This window comes from Labrus mixtus, chromosome 6 (genome assembly GCF_963584025.1).
Source record: "Labrus mixtus chromosome 6, fLabMix1.1, whole genome shotgun sequence".
Taxonomy (NCBI): domain Eukaryota; kingdom Metazoa; phylum Chordata; class Actinopteri; order Labriformes; family Labridae; genus Labrus; species Labrus mixtus.
Window position 1 is genome coordinate 12,081,356 of NC_083617.1, and position 22,481 is coordinate 12,103,836.

At 40.9% G+C, this 22,481-nt stretch overlaps 1 protein-coding gene across 1 annotated transcript in view; it reads right to left on the reverse strand.

Annotated features, from left to right (window-relative positions):
* Positions 1 to 22,481, reverse strand: part of fmn2a (formin 2a) — a 43,685-nt gene that overhangs the window by 10,532 nt on the left and 10,672 nt on the right. The window contains exons 4-13 of the mRNA XM_061040010.1: positions 21,568 to 22,334; positions 20,918 to 21,059; positions 16,006 to 16,093; positions 11,671 to 11,732; positions 6,984 to 7,075; positions 6,763 to 6,892; positions 6,465 to 6,611; positions 5,145 to 5,204; positions 4,105 to 4,225; positions 1,354 to 1,446 (exon numbers count right to left, since the gene is read on the reverse strand). Of these exons, the coding sequence (XP_060895993.1) occupies positions 1,354 to 1,446; positions 4,105 to 4,225; positions 5,145 to 5,204; positions 6,465 to 6,611; positions 6,763 to 6,892; positions 6,984 to 7,075; positions 11,671 to 11,732; positions 16,006 to 16,093; positions 20,918 to 21,059; positions 21,568 to 22,334 (1,702 nt within the window). The remainder of the gene's footprint in view (positions 1 to 1,353; positions 1,447 to 4,104; positions 4,226 to 5,144; positions 5,205 to 6,464; positions 6,612 to 6,762; positions 6,893 to 6,983; positions 7,076 to 11,670; positions 11,733 to 16,005; positions 16,094 to 20,917; positions 21,060 to 21,567; positions 22,335 to 22,481) is intronic.

Here is a 22,481-nt window from a genome sequence, read left to right on the forward strand (position 1 = left end):
TGAACCTTCCTTTGAGGCAGAGCGAGACATACTCTGTTTTATATGGTAGAGATCAAGATAAAAGACCCAGCTACCAAGTGCAGTCTAATCCGTCAAAGCAGATAGACGTACTTGAAACAATAGCTGTGAGTTATTCAATACACCGTGGGATAAACAGAGGTCCCTATGGAAACGACACGGAGTGAACTCTGTGTGTATATCAAGCAGAAAGCAGCATGGAACAGATTTGGAAAATGTCTGCAGACAAAGAGCACTTAAATCATTCTGATGGATGAGCTACTTCACATACGCTCACACCACAGATGCATTTGCAGGAAAGATATGCCAATGGTATATCATCACAGAATGCCCTTTGAATCTGGGGGGATAAATTATTAATCTCTTTTGAGTTTAACGCTGTGTCTGATGCTATCACAGATGAGCCAACCATATGTGCAAATGGACTGACCATGTAAAGTTTTATCGTATTTAAGGGTAAGGCTGGTGATAATAGCAAATGATGCATCACTGTGATTATTGATTCTTTCCTATTTCCATCTCCTGTCTGTGGCGCTCAACCGAAATAAAATGTCACCCCGTGAAAACATAAACATTTATGACAAAGAGGACTAAATAAGCTGGTTGATTTAGCTTTGAGCAAATATAACTGAAACAAGATTAAATGGTTTATTTTTTGGGGGATTCTTTTCAGCAGTTTTGTATTCATAGCAGCAGAGCATTGTCTAAGGGGCTCGAATCACTGCTCATGTTCAGGGTAATGAGGTAATATGGCAACCAATGCAAGAGTCTGGCTCACTGACGTGCTTTTAATATGTTTTGGACAATGTGAAAGCTCAAAGCACAAAGCAACAAGTGATATCAGGGACTTGGCTACACTTGTCAGGATCAGTTCTTGTTTGTTTCGGTCTTTCATGGGAATGTTTTTTACTAGAAAAAATAAACAAGACGTATCCCTTAGGCCTAGGCTCAGACTACTGGAGTTTTAAAATCTTATCAAGTGAAAAAAGGAGATGTCATCATCGTTTCTCATTGGCTATCATCATCCCACTGGATAAGTGCTGATGTAATCTTCCAGATTTCAAATATTTAATATAAAACGTTTCAGATTTTATCAGGAAAGTTCAGACGATTCTTGCACTCATTTGGGTGGTTACAGGTTGGGTCTGTTAAACACTCACATAACATAACAGATAATCTGGACTGAACATGGTACAGTCCAATGGCCAACACTGGATTCCTTTCCACGGGTAAATCAGGTAATAAATTGGACTGATCCTGCAGGAGTCTGGCATTAATGGGGCAGATTTCTTTCATCTAAAATCAGTTTCTGTAAGTTTTGGAAGTCGGGCTCACCTTTGCTTAGAAATTCGTCCATCTTGTCCTTAAAGGGCTGCCGGTCCTCTTCAGAGGATGACTGGCAAACTTTCTCCGTCTCACTTGAGCACGCTGAAACAACAAAAGAATGTCATGTTGAAGTATTTAGGAAAAATAACTTTCAATCAAGCATTTATGCTGAAATGACAAACTCTAACGTGCACTTTGCCCTGGTTGAGCTTGCATTCATAAATCTCTGCTGAATTTCTGCTGAGTAAGTGTTGACAAAGACATAATGACCCATAATGACTAATAAGGCACCCCCATAAGAGCCAGGAAGGCCTGCGCTCTGATCCCAGGAGAAATGTATCGTCATGCTCTATCTGCGACCATAACGTATACACAAACTCAGCTCAAAGCCTTGTGAGTTAGAGAGGCCATGAGACGCTTAAAGGAAAGTGGAGGTCGTGACTGGGTAAGTGGTAATTCATAGACCATATGTTGCCTCAACCAAAAAAAGTACACAGTGAGCTCTCTCCTCTGCGCTGCTTGCTGATGTCCTTCGGGCCAGCCAAGGCCATTTCTACGCCGCCTACCTATCGGAACCCCCCGCTGGGAACTGTCATCGAAGCCCAGATCTGTTAGAGCACTCAACTGGCTCGGCTAGGTAATGAAGAGGTCTGCAGGTACAGCATGTGATGATGTATTTATGCACAGCCAGCATGTGCCACTGCCACCGGGGTCAACGCAGACGCAAATCCGTTTCCCTCGCGAGCAACTCCATCTTTATGAATTGCAAATAACGAACAGCCTAAAGAACCATTATGGGCTAGGAAAAACAATATTTGGCAACACGGATCAGGCACCTGATTGGTTTAGCAGCAAAGATACATAAAATTTGATAGAGAACAGACCAGGTTTGGGGAATTGTCGATTGAGCTGCAAGCACACAAACTCGCGTAAACACACATGTACATGTACTCATGCGTGTGCACACATATGTTTGCAAAAAAATACACAGTCGTGTTTTTTTTTTTACCACTTGTAGCACTTCAGGCATTGGAATGTGTTCTGAGTGCTGAATGACTTGAGACAGAGTCATGAAAGGGAATATTTCCCAACGGGCTCATTCATTAGGACTCTTTTCACTCAACCAATCAGTTTGGCATGTCAAGCATAATCCAATTTTCACACTCTACATACTCCTGATGTCTTCATTTGCAATAACAAATTAAATTATTCACTGGTTCTCTTGCAAAACTTTAATAAAGCCTTTCAAAAGTTGACTTATCTTATAGAATGTTTTGTTCTACATGTTTAACGCCAAATGCAACTTATAAAGCCCTTAAATGTAGTAACGCTCTGATCATGTCTTTATCACTACTTTTAGTACAATGAATAATCTGAATGGCATCTCCTTGGCTTGATCATTTGTGATTGTGAAGTTCCTTTACCAATATGCTCATTATATAAAAGCCTGAATAATAAAGTTTGCAGCAGAACTGATGTAACAACGGACTGATGAATCATTCAGAAGGCAAATAATGAACACTTGAACACAAAAGAGGGACCCCCCAAGTGTGCATGGTTTTATAAAACAATTTTTTTTTCATTTACTGTCATCATAAAAAACACACACAATGATAACTTTGAGTACACTCATGTAGCTAACCTCTCCAGCAGGCTATATCTGGTTCTAATGCGTACTTAACAATAAGCGAACTGCTGGTGGCACTTCAAAGAATATCAATAAACTTTAACAAAACCCTGATATAAATCAAATGTTTGCACTGCTATACGTCTATTTCTCTTATACAGTCATTATACATATTTGCTGTTACTTTAATACATGTTTTTTTAGCAGTTTGCTTACCTAGAAATACAGAAACAAATGCTAAATCAGTTTAGCTACAACTAATACAGAGTGATGCTGTGCCATAACTGCACTGTGCATGCACACGTCCTACAGACCCTTTAGTTGCCTCAGAGTAGCTTTGTTAGCCTTAAATTATAAATTATAAATGTGTTTATCTCTAATTCAGCTGTGCAAGTTAACATATAAAATGTTTTTTAAAGAAAAAGAAACATGAGAAAGGAAGTTGCCCAGCGTCCATTTATTTCCTTTCGTGTCAATAACTATGCTTACTGTGAGTCAACCTTTAAGTGAATCAGTCCATCCATCAATGATATTTATTAAAGCCAGCTTCTATAACATTTACACATAGCCTTCATGAAGACATGCACAGGTTTTCTTAAGTCATCTTCAAAGCAGTTTAACACTTGTGTGTTGGAGGGTTGTTTCAGGGTGATGTGATTCAGAGCTCAAGAAGAGCCTCTTCCAGTTCTGTGAGAAGCTGATATACCTTTAATAATGTAAAGCAGTAGTGGAAGTTCACTGACTTTTAGCCCTTTATGTTTTTATTTCTATTTCACGAGGACAGTAAAGACACGCCAGGTCTTATGGGAGTCCACATCTGACAAGTCACATCTGCTTCTGGTTAGCTCTTCTGTACGACAAACAGATGCTATCTCTCTGTTGACCCGCTTCTCCAATCCACACGTGACCAAAGCTAGTCAGGTTTGGAAAATTATGTTCCACTGTGCAAGGAGATATATGCACTAAGTAACCCATAATTTATTACTTAAAACATTTCCATGTGATAATAATTTTTAAAATTGTATGACACCTGTGATAAATATTGGCTACTAGTAAGCCGTAAGTTTGCAGTTCAAAGATTTTAGATGTGCTCAAAGAAAGGGATGATTGTGAAATGAGGATGACGACCATACCATTAAGGTCTTTCTTCAGCTTGCGCAGATCTCTTTGAAAGTCCTCAAACTTCATCTGGGAGGCCTGAAAAAGGTCCTGGGGCTCAGGTAGAGGGTACACACACGTCTCTCTGCCAGCATCCTGGTAAGGCCCAGCACACGTTCATGCACACAACACACACACACACACACACACCTTTGTCAAAATCAATTTTCTTCAAATGGGAAAGGGCCTCTCTAGTATATACACCCTAGGAAAGGTAGGAAAACATTTCTTCAGAGACCTACATGTACTTATCAGCAGGGGTTTGATAAAGACACTTAGCTCACAAGACGAGAAGAGACGAGATGATAACTATCATAACCCTCTCCTCTACTCTGGATTATTCTCCACTAGCTGAAACACAAACGATTTTAAAGTGGTGGCGGCATTTAATGGTCATTTCTAGTTCAACACCAGACTCTGTCATGATGGCTGCCGCTCTATGTCTATGTACTGATATCGCAAGACTGTTTCCACATCAACAAGAAAAATTGTGAAGATTTAATATCTCAAGTGCAGAAATCCCAGAGAAGATATGACTGAAAGTACAGCAGATAATGACCATTAAGCTTTCCGCTGAAGGTACACAGTGTTTCACTCCAACAGAGTTACTACAAGGCCATTATGAGTGCTGGAGCCCTGTCTTGCAGGTTGATTTTGGCAAGCTGCACACTACTGAGTTCATCTCATCTGGAGAACTTAATTATTTACACTAGCGCTCCTTTGGATGCTGTGCCAATGGACAGACTGCAGGTTTGAATGAACCCAGACCAAAGCACCAAAGCAGAGTGGGAGATGAAGAGTGAAAGACAGAAAGGGGAATTAAAAGAGAGCCAGAGAAGGAGAGAGAGATTTGTTCCTGCTGAAAATGAGGAAAAAGAAAATAAATAATTTGATAAAGGATAAGCCATGGTATCCTCTGGCAAGAGAGGAGATGAAAAGAAAGCTCTGGAAGGATTTCTAAGCAAATCAGGCTCAAACAGAAAAGTGATTCAAATAAACAGAGACCAAAACATACCTCATCAAAGTGCCTTAGATAGTAAGCAACGATGTAGGACAAAAGACTCTGGGAGTTATCCTGAAAGAAAAGAGAAGGATCCAAATAAATAAACCGAATTCCCTTTATTTATTAATTTAATCATGTTGAAGCAGGACGTTTTAATTTGTGCGAGGCAAACAAGAATAGACACAGCGGTCACAGAGGTTGGGCATAAATCTTGACATTGGAAGAGCAATACAACAAAACATAACTTTGCTGGGCCAGCTGTCATAACTCAAGAGTTGGTGGAAAGTTTGATGTTCTTTATGGATACCTTACTCGGCCCACCACCACAAAAACACAAACCACTGTGTCCTTATATAGCAGTGCCAAGGGCACGCTGAGCCCGTTGTGATATTGAATAAGTACACAGAAAACAGAATGGTCTACCCCTGCACAAATCTGCACTGCTATGATCCTCGTGTTCAGCTGCTTTGAATGTCTCTTTTAACTTTTGGACACTCAGTTGTAGACTCAAACAAATGGGACAATTCTGAAACACGAGATTTACATTAAGAGTTGATGGGGCGCATTTTGGCCAAGCGCTTAGTTTGCCAACCCTATGTAAAGAGGCTGTAGTCCTAGAGGCAGGCGGCCGAGGATCAACTCCAACTCTCGGCTACTTTCCTGCATATCATTCCCCACTCTCTCTTTCCCTAGTTTCGCATTCTATCCACTGCCTTTTCTAAATGAAGGAACAAATGCCCCAAAATAAAAATGTTAAAACATCAAGAGTTTTTTGCTCATCACTTTATATCAAGCAAATGTTGCAATGCATTCTGAAGTCACTGTTATGAATGAAAACTGTAAACGAACATCGCAATAAAGTGAGAAAAAAAAAGAGCACATTTTGAAAAGAATAAATAAAAAACTGATTTCATGGGTGACTGATAACAATCACTATTGACATTTAATAATGAGGGGCGTGTCCTACAGCGTTTGACAGAGGTGGCCAAAAACGTATTTTTACTCTTTCCTATACAGTTGTTCCACTCTTTTTAAGTTTATTTTTGTCGTAGCCTATGGCCTGAAGTTCTACTCAGCCAGCGGCAAGGACAGGAGACAGCCATGTACAAGACATGGGTTCACTGTCAAAAGAGCAAACAACTTCAACTTGATTGTGAACTGCGCTTGCATTGTTGAATGTAGTGAACGTATAGCATATATCGGAAAGTGGTTGTCAATCTAACTACGTACCTGATATCTGTGATAATTGTGTGTTACGCTCTCCTGTTTGCTTGAGAAAAATCTAATAGAGTGAGAGATGCTTGCTTTTACATCTGTAACACACAAACTCACACTGCTCTTCACGTCCTTCAGTTTTGGCAGAATGTCCAAGGTGAAGCCGTCGGCCTGCCCTCGAGACCGGTTACCTCCGTTCATGAAGTTGCCAAAGGCCAGCACCAGGCCAAGCACCTGCAGTACACACTCGCCAGTCTGGAGATTCTAGGACACGCACGCACGCACACACACACGCACACACACACACACACACACACACACATATGCATGAAAACCAATGAGATCGGGATGATGTGAGAAGATAAAACAGACTGACAGAAAAGAAAATGAAGGGAGAGGAAAGCCAGAGGCTCACCTTGCAGACTCTCTGAAGGATTTCTACTTTACGGAGGATTGAGGTGATACATTCGTGGAAAGTCGACTGAAACAGGATGCAGAACACTCTCTCAGAGAAGTTGGGGATTTGGGATAGCTGGAATAGAAACCTGACAGAGAAAGAAATCTGTCATTAAAAACATCAGTATAAAAAAACAGCTCTCAATGCAGTTATTTTGGTTCAGACAGCAGGTCTCTTACTGTTCAGGCTTGTCGAGAGGTTTGGCATCCTCCTTGTCTTTAGATGATTTAATATGCTTGTTAATGCCGTCCATCTCATCAGCTTGAGCTCTCTGATGAAAGAAAATGTAGATTAGATCACGATTGAAATGAATTGTATACATGCAGTTGATATGTAAAGTAACAAGAAACCTTTTCTAATGTTTAAATATGAATGAATGGATGTTTATATGGAGTCTCAGTTGTCAGAGTTTTGTTTTTTTACTGAAATCAAAGCTAAACTAAGTGTCAGAGAAGCTGACTAAAATGCGGCGTGTGCATAGTTTGATCATAAAAACATCAGGAACTGTTAGAATCCGAGGCCCTGATGCCAAACACATTGGCATAAACGGGAATTATGCTTCTCCGACCAGATGTTGTGAACATACTCGTGTGGTGTTCAAACACATTCTTGTGAGTGTTTCTTTTGTACTTGTATAGATTGGAAGTACAATGTGCTTCTCTAAATTGCAGCAGTTTCATGTTAAAGCAAATCACAGTGTAAATTATGGAAAAGGGATGTGAATCAATTTAGTCCTGGTGTCAAACTACTAAAAAGAAACGTGAAAGAGACTGGGTTTCTCCATTTAAAGGGATGAGATAATGACAAGATGGCTACAGATGGAAGAGGAATTACATTATTTGTGTTCTGCCATAACATCCCTTGTTGCAGCGCTTTAAAAATATCAAGAGATTGTGCTGGATCAACCAGCCTTGCTTAAAGGTCCAATATGTAAGACATCTGAATCCTAAAATGACCTTACCAAATCATCAGACATTAAGGACACGTTATGTTGAAGTGCTAGCTTATCTGTCAACATTGCAGTAGCCAGTATTTCCTCCTTCTAAGCTTCGATTTTGCGGAATGTTTTTTGTTGTGTTTTGACCAGAGAAGGTAGGCGGTTTCACGGCCGAGAATCAGAATGCAGAGAGGTTTAAGGATGGATGGAGAGCTGGATAAACACTGACGCTTCAGTGTCCACGACATGACAAACTGCATGCACATCAACTCTAGGGAGGAAGCGGACCAGAGGGGACAGCTCTCTTTATTGTTTTGAATTTGGACTGCAGTGCCCATTTTTTAACACTAGGTGTCAGAGTTAAATATTGCTCCTTTAAAGCACAGATATGCCGTATGCTTGTTTTGATTGGAAGGTATGCCAATAGGCAAAAGATTGATCCCATTTATCCATTAGCTACAGGCTACAGGTGAAACGCATTGTTCACACACAATAAAAATATAGTTAAGTTATTTTCAGTGTGCCACGGACTTCTGATTGTTTTTTCCCATTTATCCATTGTTTGTATAATATAATAACCTTCACTTAAAAAACCCTCAAAAAAGTAAGACAGTTTTATTCTATAAAGTAGCAGAAATATCGGCTGCTGGTCCTGTGGTATGATCAACATAACCAGAAGACATAATTATTGGACAATGAGGTGACATTTCTTCACTTGCTGTATTCGAAGTCAATAATGAACCTTGAACCTCAACCAGAGGATCTCAAACAACTACACTGACATGCAGGGGTGTAAGCTCAACCGTATGCCAGTCTACACTCCATGAGTTTCATAAATGCTGAAGCGCTGCCTTCAGCCAGACTACATTCCTGACTGTTATCCTGCTGTCAGGCTCTGAACCACAGTTTTATACAAGGTGGTAGAAAAAAAAAACAGGCCTGAAATGCCCCTTCATTTCACAAGAGGCAAAGACAATAGATGTTAATGTGTCTGACGCAGATGGGCCAAACAATAAAACCATCCCCAGGAAGAAAATGTAAACTCTCTCTCAGCCCGTGGACCCCCAAAGAGTCTCAGCCGTCTGCTCTCTCCTTCTGTTTCTCTCCATCTTTTTCTCTGGGGTACAGCTTCGGCATGGATCCTTGGAAAACTTCAAACGGCAGCATCAAACGCACTGAGGGCCCGATTAGTATTCTACACACCGCTTCCTTCTTTCGACGAGGGCAAGCTTTCCTTCGCCTTCTCTCGAGATGTTTTCAAGTGTAAATATATTTAATACAAAGCAGATCCTTTTCAAAGGGCAGCAGTGAAGCCCAGCAGTGTTTGGTGTAATTGGGGACAAGTAGGCATAAGCGTGTGATCTTTGAATTGCTAGGGCATGTTGCACTGGTTGTTAGCATGAGAAATGCAGTCCCATGTGGAATATCAAATGCAAAAGGAAAAAAAAGTAGGATGATATTTTTGATGCCAGAATTCAAACTGTAGCCAAGTGGTATTCATTAGCCAGGTTTCGAATGCAGGGCTAAACAGAGCCAGCCAGGGCTTAATCACTATTTATGTCACTCAATTTTCAATGGAACAACATTTATGAGATTATTTGTACATTGAGCTGCCAAAGAAAAGTGTCCAAATGACATATTGCATCATGTAATAAACATGTCAAATATGTTTATACATCACCAGGCCTTGTAGTAGATACAAAAAATAGAAGTACAAGGTGATTATTTGCAGTTCGTAGGAGGGACTCTGGCTCCGACTGACCTCTATGACATTTAGCTACTGTCAGCTAAAAGAAGTCTGAACTTCAGACATCCAGTCTGGGCCCAGATTATGGCTTGTGATATTATAGGGGAGGGAGCGGTGTCCCTCTATCACTGTGACCCCTTAAATGGCGGAGGCTTATTGTTCAAAGAACAGGAGTGGCTATAATCCGCAAGAGCATAGACTGAGTGACTCTGTCCCTTGGCCTGTGTGTATGTGTGTTTCTGTCTCTATGTGTGTAGCAGTACAGTATGTGCACATTTGTGCGGGTAAAAATGTTTGTTTGTGGGTATGTTTGTGTGTGTGAGACGGAAAAGAGAGTGAGGGAGAGCACTGTGTGATCTGGTTCCTAGCGCAGTGAGCGAGGGTGTAACCATTAGAAGCCCCTTGCATTCCTCAAGACAGGCTGACTGTGCTGCCAACTGTGGTTTAGGGGGCTGGAGACCCACAGACAGGATGGAGTCTCGCAATACAAAAGAGAAACAATTTGGCTCCTTGACTCAATAACACAGCCTCGGGCCATCAGGGGGAGAAGGGGAGAGAGAGGGAGAGGGAGCGAGCGAGTGAGAGAGAGAGAGAGAGAGAGAGAGAGAGAGAGAGAGGGCTTGAAGTCTCAGGGTGAGTGGAGAGGTTAGAAGACTTTTGATCCTCAGTTATGACACATTAGTTCATAACTGCAGCTTGTCTCGAGCCTCCGTCTCATTCCCATGATCAACATTATTAATATGCCTCTGGCAGCCAAAGGACCAGGCCTCTCCTGTGTAGTTGTGCCAAAAAGCATTTCGCAGGAATTTCACAGCATCTTAAAACTGTATTCTTGCTGAAATGTGGAAAACATGCCCGTTTTTCATGTTCAATTATTTACTGACCTGCCTTCGAACGGGGCCTGAACCGTATCCACTGGTGGGGGGGGGGGGGGGGGGGGGGGGGGGGGGGGGGGGGGGATTTCCTATCAGTGAAGGTTGATGAATATGTATTTACTGTATACATGGAGCCCTTCAGAGCCATAATGGAGACACATTGGAAAGTAGCGATGACAGCTCCATAATTCTATTTATGCTAATGTTATACAACACAATGCGGTCATTTCACTTGGCAAAGCTCCTTATAGTCTCTTTTTCTTCTTTTTTTTTAAAACCACATGAGAGCGTTCAAGAGGAGCAGAGTGACACAAACACAGCACTTTCTAGACTATCATTTCCTTGGGATTACATGAAAAGTAAAGACAATCAGATCCAGTGTAAGGAAAAACGTGTTGACTATGTGAAAGGGCTGCAGCAGATAGACAGACCAACACAAGTCTGATTCTGTCGCCAAACAGCACACATACCAGTATGGTTTGTGGCTTGACTGTTTGTTTTGGTGTCTAATGCACACTTACTTGAGTTCACTCTTTCAAGTGGAAGAACTTCACATATGGAAATAAGTGCACAGTGAAGTAACACCTCTGACTGACAGCCCAAAAAACATGTCGCTTTATGTAATAAACACGTCAATTTAATTAAAAAGTATTTTTCCCCTCCTACCAACACTCTATTCAAAACTGTCAGATGTTGATGATCTTCAAAAGTTTGCTTGTGATGGATAGCATTTGGTGTTTTGTGGTTTACCGTCAGTGAAGTGCCAAATATAACAACACTAACAGTTGATGAGAGATTTTTTTTTTCCCATTTTGTTGATATCAAGGCTTGTTGAGTCCTCTAAGGTTTCATTCTATAATAAAATAATTGCCTGTTATTCATATATGGCATGAAAAGTGTAACCATAAATCATTCTATTTGTCACAAGCAGACAGTTCCAAAATAAGGCTTTTTCTGGAAACCACAGAAGAAGAAGAAGAAAAAAGGTTTTCCCAGAGCTAACGTTGCAGTCAAAATCCGCCTGAGCTGTCACTGGTGTTACTTTGTATAATTATACTGGGTTCGTTGCTCAACATTGTGTATTTTTACGATTCTGCATTGGCAGGAAATTGCAGAAATGGATTTTAGTTTGAGGATATTGTCTTTTTGCTGGTCTATTGACTTTACAGAAAACCACTGTCCGCATTGGCCACGAAAATCCCTCTCAAAGTCAGAAATTTGCAATGTTTAAAAATGTTTATTACTGTTGCAACCATAAAGACATAGCTGCAATTCCAAGCAGCACTTCAGAGTGTTTCTCTACTCACATTTTCATACAGGGCATGCAGAGTCTCCAGATCGACGACAGTGTTGTCCATATTGAGGACGGCTGTAAATGGAACCAGAGGAAGACATGGTTAATGTGAATGTTTGCACCAAAGCATGTGATGACAATTCTGTGCTGCCTTCAAGGAACAACATTAACAAGTAAGAAATCAAAGCAGCACAAACAGGCCTCAACTTTTGGAATCTCGGCATTTTTCTTTCGACTGCATTCACGGACATTGACACCTTTTCAAATCAGAGTTCTGCGTTCCTAGAGCTTCAGCTTAAAAAAAAAAAACATGGACAAAATTCTTCCACATAAAGCACCATGTTCCGTCTGCTGTTAGTTACGTATAGATATCAGCTCTCATCACTATAGCAAAGAAGAGGGGGCCACATGCTAAAACATAAATACAGAGGTCTTAGAAATCTGTCAAAGGTACAGAGATCTGTGTTTGAACTCCTGTGTTTGAATTCCTGGTGTCGCCTTTTTGTCTCGGCGCAAGGACCTGGCGCCCTCGAGCATTAATCCTTTGAAAGTAAATGTTTAAAGACAAACAGAGCCCGGGGGTCTGCAGCGTTGAGGCTGAGGTGTTGCTGTATGCACAACCTCTCCGGCGAAGCATTCGACACCTTTATATATATGCATTTTCATCGGGCGGTGGGTGTCCAAATTGCTCACATTGTTTTGATCTGCTGATTTTCCTTGTGAGGTACAAGAGGGAAAGATAGTGTCAGCAGGGATAAAGGATCATGAAGTAATGCATCCAATGCAAAATGCACAGTGTTCACTCCCATCACAAATAAAGCTGGGACGTCTAGGAGTGGATTTCTTACAGGCTTTTTCCACCTACACACAGAATAAAGCAGGCGGAGGAGGCATTTGGAAATAAGACCTCAAGTGACTTTTGGACATATCGAAACAGTTCTATGTCAAGTTTTTAGCCTTAATATCTGTCTTTATGTAATCCCTCAGCTTGTTAAATCCCCTCACTCCTTCTTTCCTCGTTCTATGCTGTCACTCTCCAACCTCTTCACACTCTCTCCTCTTCCAGAGCCACCACAAAAACAACTTCCCTCTCTCTTTTCTCTCTCTCTCTCTTCCTCACACTCCCCTCTTGTCACCATTTGGTTTTCATTACAATCTGAACCAGAGTCTGGCTGGCTCCTTTGATTGGAGACGTTTTTTTTTTTTCTTTTTTCTTTTTTTTTTTTTAAGACATGGGAGAAAACCGTATCATCGCTCTGACACAGACCTCTTATTACCAAAAGGCAAAACCCATCTGTCTGGGTCTACCCTGTGTACCACATTCAACCCTGGCGGGTCGCCGCCGACCACTGAATGCAGAGCCTGAAAGGAAGCAGACGCAGCACGGAAGTGTCCTATGATACACGTAGAGTGGCGGCCAAGTCTGACAACAAACAACAACAGCTGTGAGGAAAAAGAAAAATGTGTTCTCACTGAGTAATCGAGTGTCATAAAACAGACACGATTGAAATCAGTTGTTCAGATGTTGTTTTTTTCTGTTTCTGAGGTTTTTCTGTTTCTGAGTCAGAGATACTCAAGTGACGAGGGCTTTCACAGTCACTGTCTTAATCAAGAGAAGAAAAAACATGATTCACTTCCCGGAAAGAGACGATTACAAATTTTAGATGAGTAAATTCTTCTTTTGAGAACAATTTGTTCTTAAATCTTCAATCATCTTAAATGTTTGACGGCACAAGGGAACATGAGATCATTTCAGGAAATTAGAAAACAATAGCATTGCTTGAATATGAAGTATTCTGGGTGTTCTTCTTTATATGAAATTATGAGTATGTGAAGGCTATAATCCTTCATGCCCACTAATCTTTCCAATTAAATGCATTACATACTAAAACAAAAAACAATGTCTTGGGTTGTTGTTTGTCCAAGGCAGCAGGCATGTCCCTTTTTGGGTGGAACAATAACACGTAATGAGAAGAGGCCTTTTTCCAAACTGTTAAGATATCTTCTCTGTGATCTCACCCGACATGATATACTGAAGTTTCCAATCAGCGCTCATTATGTTCTATGGTAAAAACTGTCCTAACATAGGAGACAAATGACATTGCTGATGAGAGTGGCCCTTTCTTGGCCTCCAGTTCTGACCTGAGATGGAATGCACCAAAGACTGACCTTAACACTGGAAATATAGAGCGTAAAAATCAACATGCTTCAAAATACAGCATAAACAATACGCACAGAGCGACTGTATATTGCTCCAATAATATGTTCAAGCTATAGTTTCTATTGTACAAACTCATTTTATATGCAAGTTAACCAAGCTGCCATGAGCGAAGAGATAAAGGCGTTCTGCAGGAGGCCTGAATAAGACAGGAAGATGAGGACGAGTGTTTAGACGTTCGGATGAGCGAGGACTGGAGAGCAATCAGAGAGAAACTCAAACAGGAAAACAGTCGGTTCCCATCATCGTCTCCTGAATGACTTCACTTTAACAAAGCCGTTTAGACAAGATGGTGACAACTCATCAGAGGAAGACAGAGAGGGGCGGAGGAACATGATGTGGATGTTAGGCGGGACGGTGGGGGGGGGGGGGGGGGGTTATGCAAAATGTAAGCAAAGAAAGACAGACAGGAGAAGAATAACAAAAAGGATAAAACTTTAAGACTTTTTTTAAAGACTGTAACTTGGGATAAAGCTTCATATTGGAGCAAGGTATGAGCTTGCTTGCTTATCACATGCCGCGGACAAAGCATTTAGATGCAGCGTTTGGGGTTCAGTGTCTTGCCCAATGACACTTTGACATTGCTGCTACAAATCTATCTTAATATTCATTAATGTTGCTCTGATTGTCTCTGTCCTCCTTCCTGCAACTCCCTCCTCTCTCTATCCCACTTTTCAATCCCAACACAGTTCGGCAGATGGCTGTTCATCGTGAGTCTGGTTTTGCTCAAGGTTTCTGCCTCCTTTAGGAAGCTTTTTCTTGCCACTGTAACTTTGCAAAATGTTGCTTAGTGCTGTGTTGATGATGGATTACTGTTGTGTCTTTGTGTATAATATAACAAAGAGTAAAGTCGTATACCTGTTCCTTAGTCTTCAAATAACATTTGGTATTAAGTGGGTCTACACAAGTCAAGATTGACAGATCGATTGACTGATTCGACAAATGACTGCAGGAACTGGGGATCATTCTCCTGACATTGTTTTTGAGAGCCGAAGAACTCTACCTCTCAGAGGAGCCACAGCTGCAACGCTTTCCACCTACATATGTTGAGCACACATTAATAAAGCACTGTGGAGCGCATCTTTCTTATATCAGATACAAAGTTTATTTTGCGACCTTCTCAAAAAGAACAAGAGGATGCGTTAGCAGCCATGAAAGGAGCTCAATGATGCATTCTTTAGGCATGGTTTTGTTTTGAGCTAAATATAGCATCAGCATGCTAACAAGCTAAGATGGTGATTTTTTTTTTTAGGTTATATTTTTGGGCTTTTAACTTTTATTCGACAGCTAAAGAGAGGATAGGACATAACCGCTAGCATATCTGGCGCCCCAAGATGGTGATTTTAAAGCTGTATAAAACTGACACCCATTGTTAACAGTTAGCTTGTTAGTTAGTTTTTCAGGAAACACTCAAAACTGGTGCTACTGTATATGTAACGTTACCAAAGATATTCATATTGATTCTGAGAACAACATGAATGTTCCAAAGCTTGAGTTAAATCCTTAAATAGTATTGACACATTTCACCCAAAACTTCAAGTCAACATCACGGTAGCGCATGGTGGAAAGTCAGAAAGACATCGCCATGTCATCAAAGTCATGAAAATTCGTTCACTGGGATCCATCTGTGTTAGATTGAAGATTGGTAATCCATTTAGTGGCTGAAACTTTTAGTCAGGACCAAAGGGGCCGGAGATACCGAACAACTTTATTATCACTACAGCTGAGCCATTGTGTGTCTAATAAAACAAGTGTTTTTTTAAAGTAATATTTCATATGACACTCTCAGGTTACACCATGAAGTGCCGACAGAGGTTTGATTTTCTGTTGTATTAAGACAGTTAAACCAACGAACACAGCACTATTATACTGTGTGTGTGGGTTTTTTTGATTAGCAGAAATTAATCTCTCATAAACTTAAAACTGAAAAAATGCTACTGATCTATTTCCATTTGATCACTTTTACCATTACAGTGGTGTTCACGATATGACCTGCACACTTTAGTACATAAAGGTTATACTGACATCACATTTTTTCATCAGTCATGCAATTTTCCAAGAATCTGTGACAGAAATTCTTCCCCGAAAAAACAAGTAACAAAAAGGTAGGAATGTAACAATAACACTTACCATTGTGGATATCCTTCATATCAAGGTGAATGCTGGACATGAGAATACCCACAGCCTGCGAACGCTTGTTGCTCAAGAGCTTCACCACCTGAGAGATGAGACATAAGGAAGTGAGCATCAGGGTTATACAAGGCCAAAGAGAACAGAGATGTTAATATTCCATTTACTATCACATACACACATACACACACACACACACACACAAACACACACAAAAGACTGGAAACCCAAAACAGGAACATCACTCCCCTTTGTCTGTTTTCTTCTGTGGGAGGAAAACGAAAGACTATTCAACCGCAGACATTAGGAAATTAAAAGGCCGCCTAGCTGAATTATAATGAAAAAATAATTTTCCTCTTTCTTTTCCTCCAATTCTCCACATCCATCATTTTACAGTTCTTCAAATAAATACTTTTAACCAACAACAGGCAAACTAAGTGGAGTAGTGCCACAAACATTCACAGTTCTGCTTCAGTAAATACAAATACCTCCGAGTCAAAACTATTGTTCCCCAAAATCCAAACTGCTCCAAAAGATTTTTTTTTAGAAATAAATGTTCGTTGCATAATGGTGGCTTCCACTTGACAAACAGCCAGGAGTTGAAAATCAAACCCGGTGTTGTTATTATGCATGAAAAACCTCATCCAAGGGAGCCGTTATGAACCACATCTCGCTTGAGTTAGAGGAAGTGTGCGTCAAGTATCAAAATAGTGAAAGAACAGGCATGAAACCTGTAACCCACTGTGATCCAGACTGAATGCTTCCATCAAAACCAGATCACACAGACCACAGACCCCTCAAACACCCATGAACTTATATCACCAGGCCCCACATTTCTCCGTTTTCCAGCTCAAACGAAATTTTCAGGGGACAAAGTGTACGTGATATAATGGTGAAAGGCTTCCATGGTGAGCCTGGGATCGCTAGTGAAGGTTAGCTGCTAACTGGTAGTGAATAAAAAATAAATTAGTCATGTTTAGTCCGCTAATACGACCCTCACTAATCTACAAACAGGTTAAAGATATGTAAAACAGATTTCACTGGTTTACTGAAGAGCTTACTAAAGAGAGACAATCACTACTGAGGGAAGGACAATTTGAAGTGAACGCTTCATGCCCACTATTCTAAAAATAAAACAAAAATTTGAAACAGAAATGATTGTAGTTTATCCATGTTTGTAACTTGGAGCTTTAGCAGTGAATTGCTCAGCTCATTGAGACATTTAAGGCATTTTAAATCACTTATTTCAAGTGAGTCGCTTTTTTAGTTTGTATTTAGTGCGACTAAAACCTTTAGGAGATACCATTATTTTTCATTTTCACGCCCAAAAGATGTCAGCTAACTCCAGAACTTGCCTGAAAATCATCAGGTTCGACTTTTCTTCAGGTATTGCAGTGATAGCTGTCAGCTTAGTTGTTGTCATATTATCAATAGTAACTTCTTATAAGTATTTCTGATCAAAATGTAGTCCGTGAATTCTCCTCCACTCAGTGGCAACACTATATTTCTACCAAAGCATGATGGGAACTTTCACTGCAAAATATGTAATGTAATGAATGATGGGAGTAGTATACATAGAATCAAGTTAAGTAGTTGAAGGCTCCATCTTTTAATGTATGGTCTGCAGAATTAGACTGAATTAGATCCTGGATAATCGGATTAATGGAACGTTAATCTGCGGTTTATTTACCAAGGAAGTGATCGATGAATTGGGGGACAAATTAGCAAATGAATCATTAAAATAAAAAACTGTCATTAGGTGTAGCCCTCCAGTCCTCCTCCGTTGACCTGCTAATAGAAATCATCCTTCATGCATACAGGTTGGAAACTTAAAGCATCTTAAACTGTATGTTAGCATTCATCTGACACGAATTGAAATTGCACATTGCATCTCAAAAATCCAGCAATAGTCTAAACACTGGTAGGTTGATCTTGAGTGAAAAAAAAAGAAAAAAAAAGCCCCCAAACTTCCATCTCAAACCACAAACATGTCAAATAAAGTAGCAAAACATTATTTAACTCCATTTCACCTCCATTTGAAAAGGACAGCAGCATATAGTGTGAGACAGCTCCCCTTTTAAACCTGTCTGCACTCAGACAGCAGGGTCAGCACCTGACAGCAGGTGTCACTGGTAATATTTCTCTCCATTACACTGACACTGATGTCAGCAGATGCCTCTAAATTGGTAGTACTGACGTCAAAGCTGCTCTCTAGTGGTGGCTGTGGAGAGGACGCTTGTGTCCTCTCATCAGAAAAACTGTTGAACTAACAACACACAGGGGAAGAGCTGCAAGTACTGTAGTAGGAGATGGCAGTGATTGTGCTTCATGAGAAGGAAATGTCAAAGGTCAGCTCCAGCATGAGGTCAGTCAGTTTTGAGTGTGCTTTTTAAATTGATCTTCTGCATAGTTTTGTGTTTATGAACTTCCACACCAATAGAATGCAGAAAGGGTCGAGGCACTTCAACACCTGCCACCTCTTACAATTCAGCCAAACAACTACAACATTGTCTGCTTCATGATGTTGTTGTCGACTTACTTAGCTCAATCAGTCAGAATAGCACACAATAGAAAGTTTTATTACATTAGAGGACACTCATTCTGGTTGTCCTGTCTCCCTGCAGAAGCAGAAGTTTTTTTCCCTTTTTCCTGTCTCTCAGGTTTTAAAGAAACCACCTGACCGCTCAGAGAGTGTCAACATGCTATGTGATGGCTATTTTTTTTAATGGAATTATTGTGATGGATTAAGTCAGATAGCTTATCTGCTGTTTCCCTTTGCTGTTGCCTTTGTTTTCTATTGAATAAAAGTTGCAAGATGAGTTTTTTTTCTCTCCTTTTCTGATGATTTTTTACACTTGATGGTCTAGGACTCTTAACACATTGAAGATTACATAATTCTAGAAAACATTGAGCATGGCAAAGGTTTCACATGGAATAACACACTGGGGAGGAAGAAGCTGGGGCACTGGATAGCCTAGAGCATTGATCCCCACAGTGAGGCGCGTGCCTCTTAGGGCAAACCTGAAGTTATGACAGGGGAGGGCGCGGCAAGGCTAAATAAAAACAATGCACATCGTTTAGTAGTGCTAGCAAAGAATGGCTGGACATTGAAGATGAAGTAAGAGTAGCAATCTTACAGCTGCACCCCAGACTTGAGAAAATCTGTGTCACAAAACAAGCCCGAACTGTTCATTGAAATTATTGCAGGTCGGGAAGTATACATCTTAATTTAAAATGTCATCATTTTCATTGAATTTTTAGGGAGTTGTTTATCTTCAGAGAGTCAGGTTTTAAAAGAATCTGTTTAAAGCAATGACTGTTGTTAAATGTATAACATTTGGAAGTTTCATGTTACAGTATCACTTTTGATTGCTTCCTCTGTTAAAGCCACTTGTTAGGGGCTTGACAATATTTTCATCTGCCAAAGGGGGGCCCAGCAGGAACAGTTTTGGAACCACTGACCTAGAGGTTACATCACACACCCCGTGTACAGAGGCTGTAGTCCTCGAAGCAGGCAGCCGGTGTTAGACTCCGACCCTCTGCCCTTTTGCCGAATGTCATTCCCCAATCTCTCACCCACTCTCCTATCTATCTCTTGTCTTATCATCCACGATTAAAAACATGAAGGCCCAAATAATCTTTGAAAAAAAAAAACAATAAGAATCCGTGGATCATCAAGTTTCAGAAAAGTTGTTTTGATGTATTCCTTATGGATGAACTTAGAATATGTCAAATTTCATCACTATTTTGTGAGACTTCATTGTTTTACACAACATTTAAGCTCAGGCAAATAATAACTTTTAAATTCACAACATTTTTGTTTTTCAAATCTCTTGTAGTTTCTTCATGGGAAATTAAGACTTTAAGAAAAAAATGAATAAGCCTTTAAAATACAAAAAAAACCTCACTGTGACCAGTTACAAAAAAAAGCCTCCTACAGCCTTAAGTAGGATAGTGCTTGTCTTAGAGTAACTTAAATATTGCCATTTTAGAAATTTTAAAGAAACTAGATAATACGTCTTTAGAAAAAAAACTAAATTATCTATCTAGTATTACTTTTATCGTTAACATTTTGATGGTAGAGGAGTTAAACCATGGTTAAATCAATCTTAAATCAGGTCTGGAATTCAACTGGAACCTTTTTGCAGACAGATTTATGTTTTGTTGTTATATTTCAATTCATCACTACCCATAAACTGAGAAGATTTCCCGACAGCGTGACTGCCTGTGAGCAACATTTCATCTCAGCGACTGCTTGGTCTCTATTAGAGGGGCCGAAATGTTTTTCTCTGCTGCAATGTTATTTATGATTTAAGACACATAATGGGGTAAATAGTACATTTACATAAAAATCTTGACTGGAACAGCTTTAAATTGTAGATCAAATAGTTGACTTGCAGATTGATGGAGTGACATAAAGGGCATTGGGGAGGCAAACATGAAACTAAGTCATACAGAAAGCACAATGGGAGGAACCACATCACGATATACGGCTCCCAGGCTTCTCCCTCCCCCACTTTTTTTCCTCCCTTCTCTCAATAGTCATCACCGTCGTGAGGTTTCCTCACCGCACGCGAGACTTTGGCTCTGTGCCACTGGATGGTCATGGGGGAGTCGGGTGGGAGCCAGAGCTCACACCACATAATCACTGTCTGGCTGTAGCAGTTCCTCCTGTCACTCAAAGCAGCTTGGAGAGCGGAGAGACGGAAAGGAGCGGGGCATCGGATGAGTTACAACAAGGATTGGAAAAAAAAAAACCCTGAAGAGGGTCATATTTGGTGGCCAAGGAGACGCAAAACACAAAACACACACATGTATAAGCGCAAAACAGATATCTGTGTTTGTTTGCCGCATATAGAGACAAACACAAAATGACCAACACATAGAGGAACAACATGAGAAGATACCGTACCTGCTTGGCCTTGGACTTGCTGATTGTGTCCGAAATTGGCTTTTTCTTTTCCTTAACAGCACTTTTGGAGAATAGCTCCACAAATTCTTCAAAGTTCACACTTGGTTCTTCGATTTTCTCCCACACAATTGAGCCTATGGGTCTAAAGACAGAAGAATAATGAGAGAATTATCTACAGTGCATATAAGAAAACTCTAATTAGCCATGAATGGTTGGAAAAAGTCCACGCTGATGTTTAAATGTATGCTGCTGACATTTCTTCATACCCTTCTGTTCTTTTATTATCACTTTTGTCATTTCTTTCAGAGTAAAATTAAATACACTTGTGGAATAATTCAGGCTACGAATAATATTTAGCATTCAGTATCAACTTTCACTCTTGCAAGTGAATCAGGTAGCCTATTCCTAGATGTTTATTCAGCAAAAATACCGAGCCCTTTTAAGGAATGAAAACCCCGGTTCAAGTCTATTCAATGCTGACCACAATGCCTGGACTACATCACTTTTATTTTCCACAAGGTTACCGTCACAGTGCGTGGGCGATCTTTATCTTAAGTGGACAAGCTTCCTCTCAATTCTCTACTGTTCAGAGAATACCTGCGTGCAAATGATCCATATCTATCTTCACTGTTATAACAGCATATCCTTACTTTTTAGCATGCAGCTGTATGCGGGTCCAGTACAGCGGCTTCATTGGCTTGGGGGGCTCGATTGCTGCCTTGGCAGGGGCAGCTTCCTGCACCATCATAGAGGGCATGAGGCCTGGTGGAGGTGGAGGCCCAAAGCCTGGGGGTGGGGGTGGAGGAGGGGGGCCCATTCCAGGTGGAGGGGGTGGCGGTGGAGGGCCAAAACCAGGTGGGGGAGGGGGAGGTGGAGGACCAAAACCTGGTGGTGGAGGAGGTGGAGGTGGTGGTGGTGGACAGGATCCAAGTCCAAGTAAGGGAGGGGGAGGTGGTGGTGGAGGAGGGGCAACACCTCCTGGTAAAGGTGGTGGAGGAGGAGGTGGAGGAGGGGGAGCACCACCAAAGATTGGAGGAGGAGGAGGCGGTGGTTGGAGGCTGCTTTGAGTCTTCTGCTGGCACATGCAAACAAAACTCTCAGATTTGGGGATGGCGGATGAAACAGAGGATGACACAGCCCCTGATCCTCCGCTGGAAGGCACAAACTTAAACCCCTCCTCCACGGGCGACGTCTGCACAGATATTTCCTTGCTCGTCTTTGCTAACAGCCCCCTTCTCATCTGTGAAGAGCCTGGGGCTCCAGTATTATCAGGGCCGCCCTTAGCCAAGGAGGCCTGCTGGCCCTGCAATAGAGCGATCTTAATCCGCAGGTCATCGATGGTCCTCTCCAGCTGAGGGATGAGACAGCTTTCATCCTCCGAGGAAGACTGACCTGATTTCAACCTGCATGATTCTGTCTGTCAGCAAACAAAAATACACATAATTTAGCAAGCAAACACATCAGGGTTAAGAACTTGAAACTGTAGGAAATCAAAACAACAAATCTGTGCTTTTCCTTTATGAAACTATCCAATAAAGCCTTTTTATCTTTTGGAAAACATTAT